Genomic DNA, 16,410 nt, shown 5'->3' with positions numbered 1-16,410 from the left:
TGCGCTCTAATCAATACCATACTAATATCAGGTTAATGTAATGCTGTTTGATAGTATGAAATACAATTAAAAAAAATAATAATAATAATAATAAAAAAAATATATATTTATTTATTTATTTATTTATTTTTAATTATATATATATATATATAGGACCACACCCCTAAATGCATTGAAGCAACTGCCATGTGATTGGTTGATTAGAAAATTGCATTAATGAGAAATTGAACAGGTGTTCCTAATAATCCTTTAGGTGAGTGTATATAAAGATATTTACAGATTGTCTCCTCAAATTCAAAAACACAAACTGCATTACACATTTACAGTAAAGATTGTACAGTGGACAATCTAAGAACTGTAAAAATACAATACTACATAATACAATAACAGAGTAGCAATTTACAGTTAGGGAGTTACAGTAGTATTAGAAAGTAAGTAAGGGTTACCCTAAGCATTTTTTAATTCATGGCGGTCGGAGAAAGGCGTTCATTAAATATAACTAACTGTAACTACTAAATCCAGACATTGCTACTTTCACTTTCACTACTGGCCTGCTGGAGTCGAAGGTCGCATTCGTGCAGCGCAGATATCCACACTTCTGCGCAGATCTGCAGAATCCCACCGATCCCAATTGGCTGAGCCGCGCAGAGCTGCGGACATCTGCGCTACACGGACGCGTCCTATGATTGGCCGTTGCGCTTTCCGTCCACTTGCCTGGCTGTGTGGGGGCTCAGGGCGGTGCGGCTCCCAAACAAGTTTCCCGTCTCCGTGCGAAGCAGAAGTCAGCTCTCCTCGGGACAACACAACGGAGAAGAGTCGAGTGAGTATTGATTCAGCCTCTCCGTCTCCTAACCCACTGAATAAAGCAAAACATCTCCACAACAGACACGTTTCATGCGCTGCGAGTGTGTCTGCAAATGATACAACCCCGGAAAGCACTGGGACTGTGGCGCGCTGCTATTATTACTGCGTTAGTGTCTCCATTAAGATGCTTATATTATCATTATTATCTGAGTCTGAAGTGTGGACACGCAGTGGAAAGGGAAGGTCCTGTTTGAAGAGCTCTTGAGTTTCCCTTTCGCCACAAACGAAACTGAAATTAAACTAGGAGTCATGGGATTTATGACCAACACAGGGAGAAACAGATGTAGTCCTGATTTATATTCATTAAAATACACATGGGCTATTACATTTCAAATAAAGACCAGTGTTTACTTGCGGACCGATTGACCTTTAAAATGCAACGGAGTGACCTTTAACCCACACCGGGGCCAATGTAATGTCCATGGCTGAAAATGTAGTGGGCAGCAGGTTGGTGGTGTAGAGCTTACAGCAGGGGGACCAAGCCCCTGCCCTCCTGGTCAAGTGTCCTCTCCCACCCTCGGTAAGTGCGCTTGTTCTGCATGAGCCTGCTCTGTTATTACCTGTCCACACTTCATCAGCACTCCCCAAACGTGCCCCTGTCTGTCAAATTAAAGTTGGCTGTCTGTGTGCATTCTCTTAATTCCAACTTTTAGCAATGGATGGCTCTAATACGTTAAATACCTTACTGGAAAAACACTGACCTATAACCAGGGTGATGTAATTTAATACTTGCAGTTGCAACACATATTTCTGTGACTAGTAGTTAGAAAACACCAAAATCAGATATTTAAAACTGCAGGGATGGGGTGGGGTGAGGGATTACATGGGACTGTCCACGGAAAAATATATTTATTTATCTATCTTATCTAGGCTCTATGTCTTTGATTTCTAAACACGTCCTTGCGTATCTGTGACATGGCGAGTTTTGCCTTCAGAAGACAGCACTCAGATTTACTGCTCTTCTTCTGAATAGTGGTCGACATCGTAAAAAAGGGGAGTATTTTTGATACACAAAATCACTTCACCTCCAAAGGGCATGTCCCTCGAAGTATTGCAAGAACATTATGATGGATGGTTAATTAAAGGAAAGATTGTAACTTACTGTACAAAAGTTCACACAACAGGCCACAACAAGTGCCGCTCAAACTGCAACATACAGTTCTGAAAACTTAGCTGCTGCTTCAGCCTGCTGACATCCACCTACTGACACCTTCAATTCAAATTTAGGACTTTGAGAGCAGTAGACATGGACTCTACAGAAGAGCCTTCAGGAGAGAGGGAAGTGGTTCCAATGGAAGTCGACGGAGAGCCAGGGGAGCTTGCCTCAGAAACGACCACAGAAAAAGTCCCCTGCAAGGTACACGATTCCCGGGAGGGACCCAGACAGGAGCAGGCAGGCCAGGAGTCCCCGTTGGGCGATGCAGCTGCTAAGAGCTCGGGATTGAAACCTAGAATGGACATGACTAGAGAAGAACTGATTGAAGAACTTGCCAAAATGGATGAAATTGTGAAGAGACTTGAGGAATTGAACCGAGCAAAATCAGCCACAAAAGATGCACAGATGTTGACTGCCAACATAGAAACAAATGTGGAAAACACATCGCCGATAGAGGAGACAATTGATCAAATGAATGACGGAGACCCAGTGGCAGTTTCTCGGCAGGAGGAGCTCACGCAGGGCACTGACGCAGACAGCGCAGGTAACCAGATATCTGCCCAGATTTGTTGCATTATCCCCTTCAGATGCATGGTCGGTGATTGTGCCTGATAGAAGTGGTTTACACAGTGACCAAAGGGGTTATTTTATGTATTTTTAATGTTTGTCTTTCATAACGATGGAGGCATACCATGTGGAAAAAGCATTGTTTTCGCTAAAAGTTAAGCATTTCGAAGTTGTGGAAAATAATGTAATTCATGGCGGTTAGAGAAAGGCGGTAAACCTATTTTTGGCAAATCTTCAGTTTAATCTTTCATAATATACTTCCAAATAAACAAATAAATACACAGCCACAAATTCTCCTCTGTGTTCCTGTGATGGTGATGATGACGATGGTGATTATATCACTCATTCTTGAGCCAATTAGTTTTTTATAATCCATATCGATTACTCTTCCTTTGTTTTCCCCCTCCACACTCTTTTACAGACATGTCGAACCGCTCTCAGGACAGTTCTCAAGTGAAAGAGCTGCTTTCAGATTCAACTGCAACAATGGGGGACCAGAAGAGCTCAACCCACAAACACAGAAACGCAGAAAAGAGCCCTACAAAGTCCTCTGATGAAGACCTGATGAGTTTCAATAACTGTGGCAGACACGCAGACACGCATCAAAAGAGGTCCACCAGCAGCGAGTGCAGCAGGGCAGCGAGGGAGCTGAGCATGAGTTTCCTGACGGAGATGAAGAAAACCCCAGGTTGCAGCACCTCCTTGGGAAAACTGGAATTCGGACGCAATCACACTGTGCTCGTAAACGTAAGGCCATGCAATCCTCCACTTCCATTTATGCTTCCCTTTGTGTACTGTAGGACTTTCAAGACTGTTCCGGCAAGTTAATTTGTCACACAGACATGCACACACGCACGCACTCACACTCACACATGCACACACATAGACACACGCACTCACACTCATACACACACAAGTAAACACAGTTCGTGGTCAGTTAAGGAAGTGTGGCTCAGACTGCTCCTCAAGGGGAGTCCGACATCTGCTTGGAGCCAATGAATAAATTGTCACATTCATGAAGACCAGAGCTGCTCAGGGCAGCTCACAGTAGCCTAATGTTGCCATAAGCGAATCTTGTTACCCTTCATAAATCTGTTTAGCTCAGAAACAAACCTCTCGAGCACCAGAGAGGGTCCTGTGGTGCCACTGGCCTTCACTTCTTTCTGTTGCACTTTCAGGTGGATGCTTACAACAGCAAAAAGGCCCTAATACCCCAAACGGGACGAGACCTGTGGAGCAGTGACTATGTGAGAATGCCGTGCTCTGATTCGAGCCACTACACCAAAGGCACGGTAGGTACATTCAGGTCCTTTGTGTAGAGAAGTGTGTGTGTGCGCTGTTGTTGTGGCATTTCCACCTGTTTCTTGAATGTTTTATACTGTGTATATATACTGTTATACATGTTGGCTGTGATAATGGTTGTGGGTGGATGATTCACTGACTTTTGCCTTGTCTTTAGTTTATTCCGGGGGAAGAAAGTCGCTGGAAGGCCATTAAGAAAAGCCTGGAGAAGCTGCCCCAGAAACCTTCTGTTCAGGACGTCGAGGTGAGAGCCGAGGGCATCGAGATAAACGAGGGACGAGTCGGAAAAATTAAATGTTTGTGAAGCCATACCAGGACCAAGACTGCTAACCCCTAGAAACCAGTGAGGTCCTCTTCATTAGTACCAGTGCAGCTTATTGAAGCACAGGCATCCAGTGAAGAGCAGAGCTATGGGTGGTCGCCCTGTCTTGTACAGGCCCGGTCTCAGTGTCAGGGCTCTAAACTGGGAGAGGTCCAGCATCCCGTTACAGCCGCCGCCAGCATCGCCCCGCGGCAGGAGGGTCACTGGCAACCCAACCCTCACTCCTGTCTCTGTCTTTGTTTCTCCAGAAGGCGATATTGAAGTACAACCCGAAGTACAAGAATGACTGGAATTTTGATGCGCTGCATTCGTTTTTCGAGGTGAGTAAAGCCTGCACCCCCGTTGTGCTGAGTGACTACTGCCCCCTCTGGTGGTAGTGCTTCCTTTTCCTGTTCTCCGGTGCTAACTGTGCCGTTCTGCGGCTCTGGTCTACACAGCTCTTGTTTGGGTTATCCTGGGGGAATGCCATCTCCTGACCCAGTGTGAAAGAAGAAATGCACAACGTGTAGCTGTGCACTAACTCTCCTCTCTCTCCCTCGCTCCCTCTCCCTCTTCTCCCAACAGCACTTTCCGAAGCAATACAGAGAAACTCACTCCAGGACTCTATACAAGATCGCAGAGCTGGCTCTCCAACTCCCTAAGTTGTGCCCAAAAGTAAGGGGTCCCTGAGCGTTACAGCACAGCTCCAGTGCTTCTCCACGATGTCAGCTTGTGCGTTGGCACACTGACGCTGGTTTGAGCTGCAGTGTTCTTGTGTCGCCCTGTCGCTTGCAGGCCATCCCCTTGTTGAAGCAGGGCCGAGACCATGCCATCACTCTGTCCCAGATGCAGATCGCCTGCCTGCTGGCCAATGCCTTCTACTGCACCTTCCCCTTCCGCAACAGCACCAATCCACGCGCCGAGTACGCCAACTACCCCGACATCAACTTCCACAGGTCAGGGGCCCTGTGGAACACACACATCCACTCACAAATATTCCCAAATTCACACACACACACTGAAACTCATTCATACACAAGAATCTGCATCTCTTTCTAGTCTTTCTAGTCCTGTCACAGGGCTGCTGTAACCCACTCTTCCTCTTGCAGACTGTTTGGACAGTGGTCAGAAAGGAAGCTGGAGAAATTCAAGACAATCTTCCATTACTTCAAGACTGTGACAGACAAAGGTATCCCCTCCCTGATCCAGACTCTGATCACTGCTCCTCTGACACCGCTGTTCTGACTGAGCTCTCTGCTGCCAAGATCTGGCTTCAGCACGCTATTGCGGAGATGTCAGTCAGGAAACTGGAATCTCTGCTTGAAGGTCCTGTTGTGAACAGCGTTGTGTTTTTCTCTTGTCAGTCTAAGATCTCTTCTGAAAAAGAGACAGGCCACTCACACTGTGAGATGACTTACCACAGTATATTGATAGGCAGGGTACAGTATCATTGTGTGCTTGGCTGTAACTGTAGTCTGTAAGGGAGCGAGTGTCCAGGGAGGAGGCTGACCTGTGCTTTCTGCTTGACCCCACGTAGAGCCCCACGGCCTGGTGACCTTTGAGAGACGACATCTGACAAAACCCTACTCATGGGATTGGTAATTATCCTTTATTCCCAGTTCAGCAAACCAGCCAGCTGCATGGGCTCTGGCTGGAGAGGCAGCCGGCTTCGGTGCCCGATGGAGTGAGTGGTGAAAGCTGGCTTCTGTGTGTTATGAACACGTAGACCTTGCTACCTTGTGCCTTGCTACCCTTGTGAGAAAAGAAGCACAGTTAAGTACACCACGAGTATACTGGAGCAAACTACGTGTACATTTTGTTTACTAGACTATACTTGTAGTTTACTTAATTGTACTCCTCTTTTACAACACTTCTAGTGTAATTCTGAGTACAAAGTTTCGGGCATTTCAGAGGTATGTGGTTCAGTGGTGGTTTACGATACCCAGTACTACTGAGTAAATGTTGATATGGAAAAGAAATGCCATTGAGAGTTTCAATGAGACACATGCAATACCTACTCAAAAAAGCATTGTGGCGCGTTTTGTAATTCATTCATATCAGAGAAACTGAGAGATGAGACTTGTTGGTGTTTGTATAAATATACACATCACATCTCTCTCAATTCAATTCAATTCAAGGGTGCTTTATTGGCATGACAAACAGTTTCGTAGTGTTGCCAAAGCAGTTAATATTATATACATACATTGAAAAATAATAAAAGGTAAGAAAAAGGAAAAAAAAAAATTGAAACAGTATAATATAATTTATAAATAAAATCTTTTAATTTATAGTTATCAAGTTTACAGCTGGTGCTCATGTATGTTTTCACAGTGAGCCCCTCAGGCTGTGGCAGGCGGCTACATATTGGGCGGCCAGGGGGGCTGTGTGTCCCTCCCCCAGGAGGATAGCTATTTTTTTTTCCATTTATCAATTCAGAAAATCATTTTATAATATTTATGAATTTATTAAAGAATGTGTCCCTTATTTTGGCATATTTATTGCAGTGCAGGAGGAAGTGCGTCTGTGTCTTCACCTCTCCTGTCTCGCAGTGACACAGCGCCGCTCCTCTCTGGGCAGCCAGCTCTGCCTGTGTCGGCCCGTCTCTCTGGCCAGGCTGTGGGCACTGAGCTGGTACTGAGTCAGGATCTGTCTCTGCCCGATAGCAATCCAGTTTACTTTGGGATTTGGTTGCATTGTTCCAATGTTCCAGATAGGAGGTTTTGGTTATCTTTATGATTTGGTTGACTCTGATTGGGGGCAGGTAAGCAGTGCTGACCTGAAGCTGGTCTCTGTTCGCAGTATTAGCGGGGGTCAGTGCCGTGAGCTTCAGGGCCAGCTGACTCAGGGGGCTCTTTTCAGGGCTGAGCTCTTGGGTTTGGAGGGCCTTGTACTGGAGTGAGTCTGACTCACTTTTCTTCAGGTGCATCCTGAATTTCAGTGCTCTTTTCTTTATATTAATGAGGGTTGGGAAGCGGCCTAATTCTGCCCTGCATGCGTGGTTTGGTGTGCTCCTGTGCACCTGCAGTATGTTTTTATAGAGTTCAGCATGCAGGGTCTCTATTGGATGTTTGTCCCACCTAGTGTAGTCCTGTTGACTGAGTGGACCCCATACTTCACTACCGTACAGCGCAATGGGCTGGATCACACTGTCAATTAGTTTGAGCCAGATTTTGACTGGAATATTAATGTTATAGAATCTTATTCTGATTGCGTAGAAATCTCTTCTTGCTTTAACTTTGAGTGCCTTCACTGCCAGGTTAAAACCCCCTGACGCACTAATAGTCAGGCCCAGGTAAGTGTAGTGTGAGGTGTGTTCTAGGGTAGTGTTGCCTAGCGTGAAGTGGTATTTGTTTCCCTGAGGTCTGGCCTTTTTTTGGAAGATCATGATCTTTGTCTTCTTCATGTTTACTGCCAGGGCCCAGGACTGACAGTACTGCTCTAGCAGTGCCAGGTTTTGAAGCCCCTGCTCTGTGGGCGACAGCAGGACTAGGTCATCTGCATAGAGCAGGAATTTGACTTCTGTGTCATTTAGGGTGAGGCCAGGGGCATCAGACTGCTCCAACACTATTGCCAACTCATTGATGTAGATGTTGAACAGTGTTGGGCTCAGACTGCAGCCCTGCCTCACTCCCCGCCCCTGAGTGAAGAACTCTGTTCTTTTGTTGCCAATTTTTACTGCACATTTGTTTTTGGTGTGCATTGATTTTATAATATCATAGACTTTACCCCCTACACCGCTTTGAAGAATTCTGTAATAAAGTCCCTCGTGCCAAATGGAATCAAATGCCTTTTTGAAATCAATGAAACAGGCCTTTTTTGGTGGATGTGTTTGTCTATGAGGGTGTGTAGGGTGTAAATATGATCTGTAGTGCGGTGATTTGGGAGGAAGCCAATCTGACTCTTACTCAGGACACTGTGCTCGGTAAGGAAGGCCAGTATCTGGGCGTTTGATGATACTGCAGAACACCTTCCCCAGGTTACTGCTCACACAGATGTCCCGGTAGTTGTTGGGTCGAATTTGTCTCCACTCTTATAGATTGGGGTGATAAGCCCCTGGTTCCAGATGTCAGGGAAGTAACTCTCTCTCTCTCTCTCTGTGCTGCTGCATAGTGCCAATGAAAAACTGACTGACTTGCATGTTACAGCTGAGGGTAACATTGAGACCGAGGGCAAGGAGATGCTGCAGGTAAGGGGTAGCACTCACACATTAAATCAATTCAAAATTTCAAATAGGAAATCTCAGTCTTTGTGCATGTGTCACATGCTGTGTGTGTTATAGACCATGTGTGGACATACAGAACTATCAACGTGGGACAAAAGGAATTTGGAAAATGTCGACTGGAAAATTGCTTTGACTAAATAGACCTTGTTTTAAACAGCCTAAGCAGTGATTGTTTTTTTTGTTTGATTGCAACTACATGCAAGGAAAGGAGTAGTTTAATAAAGATATAGAGTCAAAGTTCCCAGAAAACAGGTGTGTGTGTTACTGTATGTTGATCCTGTGTATGTACGAGTGCGATTCTTTCTTGATCGAACGCTGTGTTTCTGTACGTGTGTGTGTGCAGGTGGACTTTGCCTGTAAACTGGTGGGCGGAGGGGTGCTGGGCTCTGGACTGGTGCAAGAGGAGATCCGCTTCCTCATCAACACAGAGCTCATTGTGTCCCGGCTCTTCACCGAAAAACTGGGGGACCAGGATTGCCTGCGCATCATCGGTAAGCCAGCGCTGACCGGCATGGAGAGGTGTGTGAAGGCAGCCCTCGCAGCGCCATCTGACAGCGTGTGAGGTGATGAGGCTTGTGTGTATGTGTAGCTGGTGCGGTCGGAGCTCCCCTGCGCACCCCAGGCGCTCCTCCGAGCTCTGCACCGCAGCGACTCCAGAGCCCGCCGTTAAGCTTGCTGCGCCAAAAGACCAGGTCTCCCAATGCGGGAGTCTTAACACCGTTCTGCTTTTACTGAGGGGTTACATTTACTTGTAATGTGCTCTTTATACTGAATGAGCCCCGTTGGATTAGGCCTCTGTGTGCTATGCAGCTTTTCCCATCTTGCAAGGACAGAACCAGAGTTGAAACTCACAAGATAAGCCTCTGTGAGGCGATCAAGTCAAGGCACAGACATGCACACAAGCAGAGCAGAGCTATATCAGAGCACTAATATTATTGGCTGATATTGGCCTTTTACAGAAATATTCCTCCGATAATGCACTGATAAAGATTCTCAGAAATCTGTTGGCTAAATTGGTCAATGTCTGGCCAGAATAACCAAAGTCAAGCGTGTCATAAACGAACCCAATATCTATGGTCATCAAGTGTTGATGCAGCAGCCAACCCGTACGATGAAACAAATGTTAATTACACAGTTTAAGCATTTTTCTTTCAAATTACCAGAAAATCCTTCGTCAGACAAAAAATGAATACTGTATCGTGCAATGTGTGAAGACAAGACCCATTGCATGTGCGTCTATCAAGTACGAAATCCCCAAATTCTCATTTTTCTCATTCTCATCACGTCATGATTTTGGCATTTTTAGGTATACTTCGTTGTTTGACCGTTACGACAATATTAGTCTGTTTTACCAATCATGAAAAGAGGACACATGCATTCATGCTTGAGCTTGTTATACTGGAATATCTATCAACAGCAACCACGTCTGAGTTTGTCTTGCACATGAGGATATCAAGTTTACAAAACAGCCGGGAACCAGAAATCGGTGATATTTTATGTTAAATACGTTAGTGTTAGTCAGAGTGCTTTTTTTCTATTCCATTTAATGTGCTGATATATGTAGTTCATGAATTGATAGTCCTGACGCAGTGGGTGACATAGTCAGTGATTAAGTATTCCCGTCTATTTAATGTTCTTACTTTAAATACAAGCTTAAGTAAAACTTATTTTAGCAAATGCATTGTGTTTATTCATTAATTGAGTCTGTTCACATGAAATGAGCAACAATAACCTTGGGTCAAGCACCCAACAAATTGAAAATCACAAAGAAAAATTAAAACAAAATTGGATATTGCGGGAAAAAAAAAAATTGAAATGGGGGGTGCAGGTCTATTAGGATGAATACGGTACATGTTTATTTGGTTTTACAGTCGTTATTATATTTATTTAGCATTGTTTTTAACATAGCTGGAAGCTTCCGAATCCACAGCGATTCTCATGAAGAGCAGCGCTGTGGGGAAATGGGGATTGAACGCCATGGTGAAACAAAAACACACCCATTGAGAAACATAGGGCTAATAAACCAATAGAAATTTGTTTTACTAAAACCCACTAAAAACCAATAGAATATATTTTTGAAAGCAGTGCTCCATTTGAGTATCTATGATTTTGGTTAGTGTTACCGTATATATTATGGTATTGAAGTGCATTTTTTAATGAAAAGTAAATTAAATTGCTTTTCAAAATAGCAATTAAAATAAAGAAAAACAGTAAATGTTTTCTGAAGACTCCAAATGACATGCAAGCTCAGATCACAGTGAAAACATTCACCTCTCAGACACTGTGGGATACCTTGTTCTTCATTCTAATGTATAGAACATGCATATTTTTATATTTCTTCCTCTACTTTCCCTTATTCTAATTTAAATAATTTATTTTTGAAATATTTGATTTGGTAATTTACTATGATAATTAATGGTAAAATCCTGCCTTCAGTGCATATCTTCGTCACAATTTTCTCTTTGAGAGCTAAATTTGAGGGATCCATGCTAGAAAATGTCGGTTTTGCATGCTAACAAAAAAAGGTCATTTTGCTCCCCACAATCGTTATCAGACCCCAAAAACCTGTATTGGTCGGGCTCTAACGCACACCACACTCTGAGCCGTGACGAGAGGGCCCGCTATGTGACGCACTGTAGTACGCTTAGTGGGACATGCCATGCACGGTCCAGAGAGTGGAAGGTGTGCGAGAGCTATTTGTCAGTCAATCCCAAATTGGAGGAGAATATTTATTTTGTATAGTTTGTGGCTCGAGGCTGATGGGATACCCAGTGAAGGAGAGCCACTCAGTGCCCATTGGAGCTGCTAAGCCATTAAAGACACAACACAGAGACTGCAGCTCTCACTCTCTCCCTCTCTCTCTAGGAACGCAGCGCTACAGTATATACTCCGGCTACAGCGACAGCTACAAGTGGGACGGACCTTTTGAAGATCTGACTCCACGGTAATGCTCTCAAACACAGCAGGGCAGACTGTCTCACAATGAAAAATGAAAATGAAAGAAGTCCTGAAATTCAGTAGAAATAATAATACTGATGGTTTTGAATTACCTTTACAGCATCCAAAATCACTTGCATTTCTACTCTAATGCTGCCGGTCCCAGGATGGCATGAGAAGATATGTAGATTTTTACGTAACTTAGTAGTAGTTGTAATAATACAAATATTTCATCCCCCGCAGTGATGAGTGGCACAGACGCATTACAGAAATCGTGGCCATTGACGCACTTGAGTTCAAACACTACAACGAGCAGTTTAATATTGGCAAGGTGAATCGAGAGCTCAACAAGGTGAGTGTCTGACTGTGGCAACAGCAGGAGCAGGGAGGCAGCAGTGGGCATCTGATTACAGCAACCCAGTGTCATGCGTGTGTGTGACTGGTGACTCTGTTCGTGTGTTGCAGGCTTTCTGTGGATTCCAGGGAGATCGCAGAACAGACCCATCACTGCAGTCTGCCGTCGCCACTGGGAACTGGGGCTGCGGGGCCTTCAAAGGAGACGCCAAACTCAAAGGTGTTTGTGTGGGGGGGAACAATGTCAAAGGCAGGGATGGGCAGTGCTCTGGCATGTACTGGGGAATTAAAAGGCCTGCGGAGAAGAGAGAGTGGCTGCAGGCAGGTGCGCTCAGAGCTGACGAAGGCACAGCTGCAGACCAGGCAGACGTTGGTCTCCAGTGGGAGCTGGGAACTGTTGCTCTGGGGACAGAACTCGAGCTCCTCTTGTGTGTTCCCTGAGCGTTCTAGAACCCCTCACTATTGCCTTTCATTCTCTGTCTCTCACTTTCACCCCCGACTCCTCTCAGTGTTAATTTCGTCAACTACATCTATGACGAAAAGTATTTGTCAATAGCCTATTTTCAGTGACGATAACAAGACAGAATACTTTGGAAAAATAATAACTAAAAAGAAATGCCTTCTAATTTTAGTTTACTAAAATGTAACACAACGAAAATTCAACACAAGACAAATGGACATAAATGACTATTTTGCGAGGCGGCCGGTCAGGGAGCTGTTTCATGGTCTAATCATAATCATGCATGCCTTGACTCGGTCATTGCCTGTTCTTTTGTATACAGGACTGATGCGGGTCTTGTAATTGGTAAAGTTAGGATCTAATGGTTAACTCATAAGTACAGTAAGCCACGTTATGCGCTTACAGCATGAAGCGCAATTCACACTTGACTACAGTAGAGGTTAACAATATGCTTATACTTTTAATATCACTAAATATCCAATCTTTTGTGTATCAGCGGGGGAAGTCTTTGAAAATGATGTTAAAGTAAAAGCTATTTGAAATGTTAATATCGTCAGTGAATGTGCGTACTGGAATATAAAAATACAAATGGCATGATTGTATTTGCATTTTGACCTAAATAAAGCATGCATAAGTGGAAAATGAAAATGCAATTGTGGGATTACATTTGCATTTGAATAAAGTCCACTATATACTTCCATACTGTTCTTGTAACAAGACAGAATTCAAACTGTGAATTCAAAAATGTGAATTACAGTAATTTGTGACCATAAAGTTTACAATAGCGGTTTGTGACTTGATCTCAAATACATTTCAAATTAAGTCAATCAAGATGTTTATGTTTTGCATCCATCCACTAATTGAAGTAAACATCCGGCATCAGACATACACAATGGTGATAATGAATATAAAAAATACATTGACTAAATGTGACTAAAATTTGACTAAAATGCCAGGAGTTTTCGTCGACTAATATTAGCTAAAACTAATGAAAGATGAAATGACTAAAATGCGACTAAAACTGATAAGCATTTTAGTGAAAAGAGTAAGACTAAATCTAAAATAGGTGCCAAAATGAACACTGCTCACACTCCTCCAACTATACCTCCCTCTCCCACAGCTCAGTCCTTCTCTAACCTGCCTTTCCCTCTCTCTCCCCACATCTTCAGCTCTGATCCAGATGATGGCCGCCTCTGCAGCCAGGAGAAACCTTGTGTACTTCACTTTCGGAGACCAGGATCTGAGAGGGAAACTCGAAAACATTCACAGCTTCCTGCGTGAGCAGAACGTGACAATTGGTGAGTGCAGTTTCCACTCTGCTTCTGTTGTTTGAGCACACACTCCAACGCACACACAATGTGGTCAACATGATGCTAGACCAGGCCTCCCTAGTCGGGGTCCTGTAGGGGCCTCCACCCAGTAGGGCCCCTCTGTGCAGCCCCCGGGACACTGCGGCCCGTCCAGGACCAGGACTGGGGACACCTGTGATGGAGGCCTGCTTCTCTGGAAGGTTTCAAATCCACACGGGAGACCTAACCTGCACCTCTGTGTCTCTCGCTGCAGCCAGACTGTACAGCGTGCTGGAGATGTACTGCAGAAAACCGGGCCACTCGAGAGAGCCGAACGACCTTTACACGTTCATTTCCAACAGCATTCTGGACACCAAGAGCAAGCACTGAGGAGGGCAACTGAAATACCAGCGGCAAGAGCCAGCCCCGCTTGGTCTCTGTCCAGCATCAACTGGCCGAGGGCACGACTTTAAACTGCGGCTTTAAACAACTCTAAATCGCAACTGATTAGATCAATAGATCTAGTCAACCAATACAAAATAAAATGTTACATATGAGTATGAATCCACTCTGAGGTTATTGGATTTTGTTTAATCCCCGGACACCCCCCCACCCCGTTCCATCTGTCCCATCCCCCCCAGGCGAGGGCGAACCTGTGGCACAAAGAGCCGTATATATTGGCACACCAACGAAGTGTTTTTTCCAGCTCGCCCCTCAGTTAACTGTTTGGCACTTTAGAAAACCAGTCAGTTTGTTTTGCAAGGATGGCCCCGGTCCCCAGCTAATTGAGCAACACCAACCTTATTATCTGAATATGCTTTTTTGTATGTTGTGTTGACTGTTTTATGGTGCTGTGCTGCACTCAGGAGCTGGTGGAAGCTACTCAAACAGTCATTCTGTCAGTGTAATTATGGTCAGCAATGGACGTAGATGCAGGAAAGAAGGATTTTGTTTGTACTATGTACACATGTACTATGTGTGGATACTCATTTATTTCATGGTAGTTTTCATAAAAAAAATAAATAAAGCAGTGCTATAAACGGTACATTAATCTGTTACAAAATGTAAAAGCAGTAGATCATTTGAAAATAAAAAATGAAGGTACACTGGTAAGGATAGGTTCAATGCAATTGTAAACAGAACAGTATGGAAGGGTAACTGATGCAGTCAAATGAACAAACCTCTGTGGGACTTTGTGGACTCGTGGAGGGGCTGACTGCAACCCGGCCGCTCCGAGTGCTGCGAGACCGAAGGCAAACGAGGAGTGCACGTGTGACATCACCAGCCATGAGTGCCTCTGCTGAAGGATGATGCATTGTGATTTATTTTAATGTACTTTGGCATTCAAATTCTCAAACTTCATGCATTTTACTGCACTGTAGAAATACTGCAACATTTAAATGGCTTTCATTGTATGATGCACGTATTCTTTTTTTTTTTTATCTTGAGACATGCTTCAGAAAGGTGTTCCACTATGTACAATTAAGAGTGGTTTCTCTTTTTTTTTTTTTTTTTTAAATGGACTAAAGATTCTCCTTGTCCAAAATAAAAAATCAGCCTAGGGCAGTGCTATTACTATTGCAAAAATTGAATGAAGGACAAAACAAACCTGCAGTTATAATCTTTCTTGAGTCAGAATTGGCACCCTTGGCACCCTTGGCACGTGTACAGTTAGGTCCATAAATATTTGGACAGGGACACAATTGTCATCATTTCCATCATCCACAATGGATTTGAAAAGAGACAATTATGATGCGTTTTAAATGCCCCAAGAACATGAACTAAAGACACTGCAGTGCAGGCCTGGCAGAACATCACCAGAGAAGAAACCCAGCATCTGGTGATGTCTATGGGTTCCAGACTTCAGGAGTCATTGACTGCAAAGGATTTGCAACCAAGTATTGAAACTCACAATTTAATTCATGATTATGTTAGTTTATCCAAATAGTTTTGAGCCCCTAAAGTTGGGGGGAACACATATAACAATTCCTTACAATTCAGTGTAATTCCTACACTGTTCACCCAATTTGGATGTAACTTCTCTCAAATTAAAAATGAAAGTCTACACTTAAAGCACATCTTGATTGTCTCCTTTGAAATCCATTGTGGTGGCGTACAGAGCCAAAATGATGACAGATGTGTCACTGTCCAAATATTTATGGACCTAACTGTCTGCTAAATGGAATATGCAAGTTTTACCACACTTACAGCATACTGTGCACTTTATTTCTATGGGTGCCTGTAAAGAAGCACTCCCAGTTTCTCGATGGGGGAGCGAGACAAAGGAGCAGTGCAAAAAAAGTTTATTTCAAAATGGGGCAGTGTTCAAGCAGGAAACCAAAAATCAGTACAAAACAAAAAAATATTAAGTAAAATTAACAATAAAATAAAGTCAACCTAAACTTAACTTTGTGTTTTCCATAAAATTCCCCAAAACAATAAATAACCGATTCCACTGTTCATCAATATACCCCCATAGATAAACTTGCCCTTCCCCACCCCTTTAAATACCATGCCATGGTGGCCTCCCCCCCTTTAATTCAACAATAATGGCGATGCCCACAAACATGCATGTCACAAAACACAGGATACAACAAAGATCTTAATAACACAGCTAAACTTAATGAAATTACTGATTGTCCTTATCAAAAGGAGACGTTGGAGCAAGTTTGCCTCCTCACAGTGCCTATATGACACCAACTGCAAAGAGTTGCCATGTTTGGGGAAGCTGTGACGTGCAGGCTGGTGCAATTCCGTTGGCACGCTGGTTTTCATTTGGTGCTACAAGGGGTGCCATTATTGATTTAGAGATTGGTTGAATGTGGGGGTTCACTATAGTTCACTGATCAGATCGGTGGAGGGGGTGATGTAATACTGGGATCTGTACAAGATGAGTCATAACTTAAGGGTGTACAATGAGGCTCACCCCTCCAGGGAGGTCGATCTGTACCCAGGTGA

General features: G+C 43.9%; 1 protein-coding gene across 1 annotated transcript; it reads left to right on the top strand.

Annotated features, from left to right (window-relative positions):
• The first annotated feature begins 692 nt into the window (after positions 1-692).
• Positions 693-14,492, top strand: pargl (poly (ADP-ribose) glycohydrolase, like). Its single transcript, XM_066714291.1, has 17 exons — positions 693-820; positions 2,092-2,564; positions 3,009-3,334; positions 3,766-3,879; positions 4,047-4,133; positions 4,460-4,531; positions 4,776-4,865; positions 4,986-5,146; positions 5,300-5,379; positions 5,728-5,788; positions 8,301-8,376; positions 8,756-8,903; positions 11,278-11,356; positions 11,593-11,701; positions 11,815-11,923; positions 13,333-13,461; positions 13,727-14,492. Exons 2-17 carry the CDS (start codon positions 2,111-2,113, stop codon positions 13,840-13,842), a joined length of 2,211 nt encoding a protein of 736 aa, XP_066570388.1. The 5' UTR covers positions 693-820; positions 2,092-2,110; the 3' UTR covers positions 13,843-14,492.
• The last annotated feature ends 1,918 nt before the right edge of the window (positions 14,493-16,410 follow it).

Source organism: Amia ocellicauda, chromosome 9 (assembly GCF_036373705.1).
Source record: "Amia ocellicauda isolate fAmiCal2 chromosome 9, fAmiCal2.hap1, whole genome shotgun sequence".
NCBI classification, from domain to species: domain Eukaryota; kingdom Metazoa; phylum Chordata; class Actinopteri; order Amiiformes; family Amiidae; genus Amia; species Amia ocellicauda.
The sequence above is the reverse complement of the archived record's forward strand: the minus strand, read 5'-3'. Positions and strand labels throughout refer to the sequence as shown.

Excerpts from the sequence above, each read along its gene's own strand:
- pargl (XM_066714291.1), top strand. The coding sequence starts at position 2,111 with ATGGACTCTACAGAAGAGCCTTCAGGAGAGAGGGAAGTGGTTCCAATG. Across the intron at positions 8,904-11,277 it reads GGATTGCCTGCGCATCATCG|GAACGCAGCGCTACAGTATA; the intron begins GTAAGCCAGCGC and ends CTCTCTCTCTAG. Across the intron at positions 11,357-11,592 it reads TTTGAAGATCTGACTCCACG|TGATGAGTGGCACAGACGCA; the intron begins GTAATGCTCTCA and ends CATCCCCCGCAG.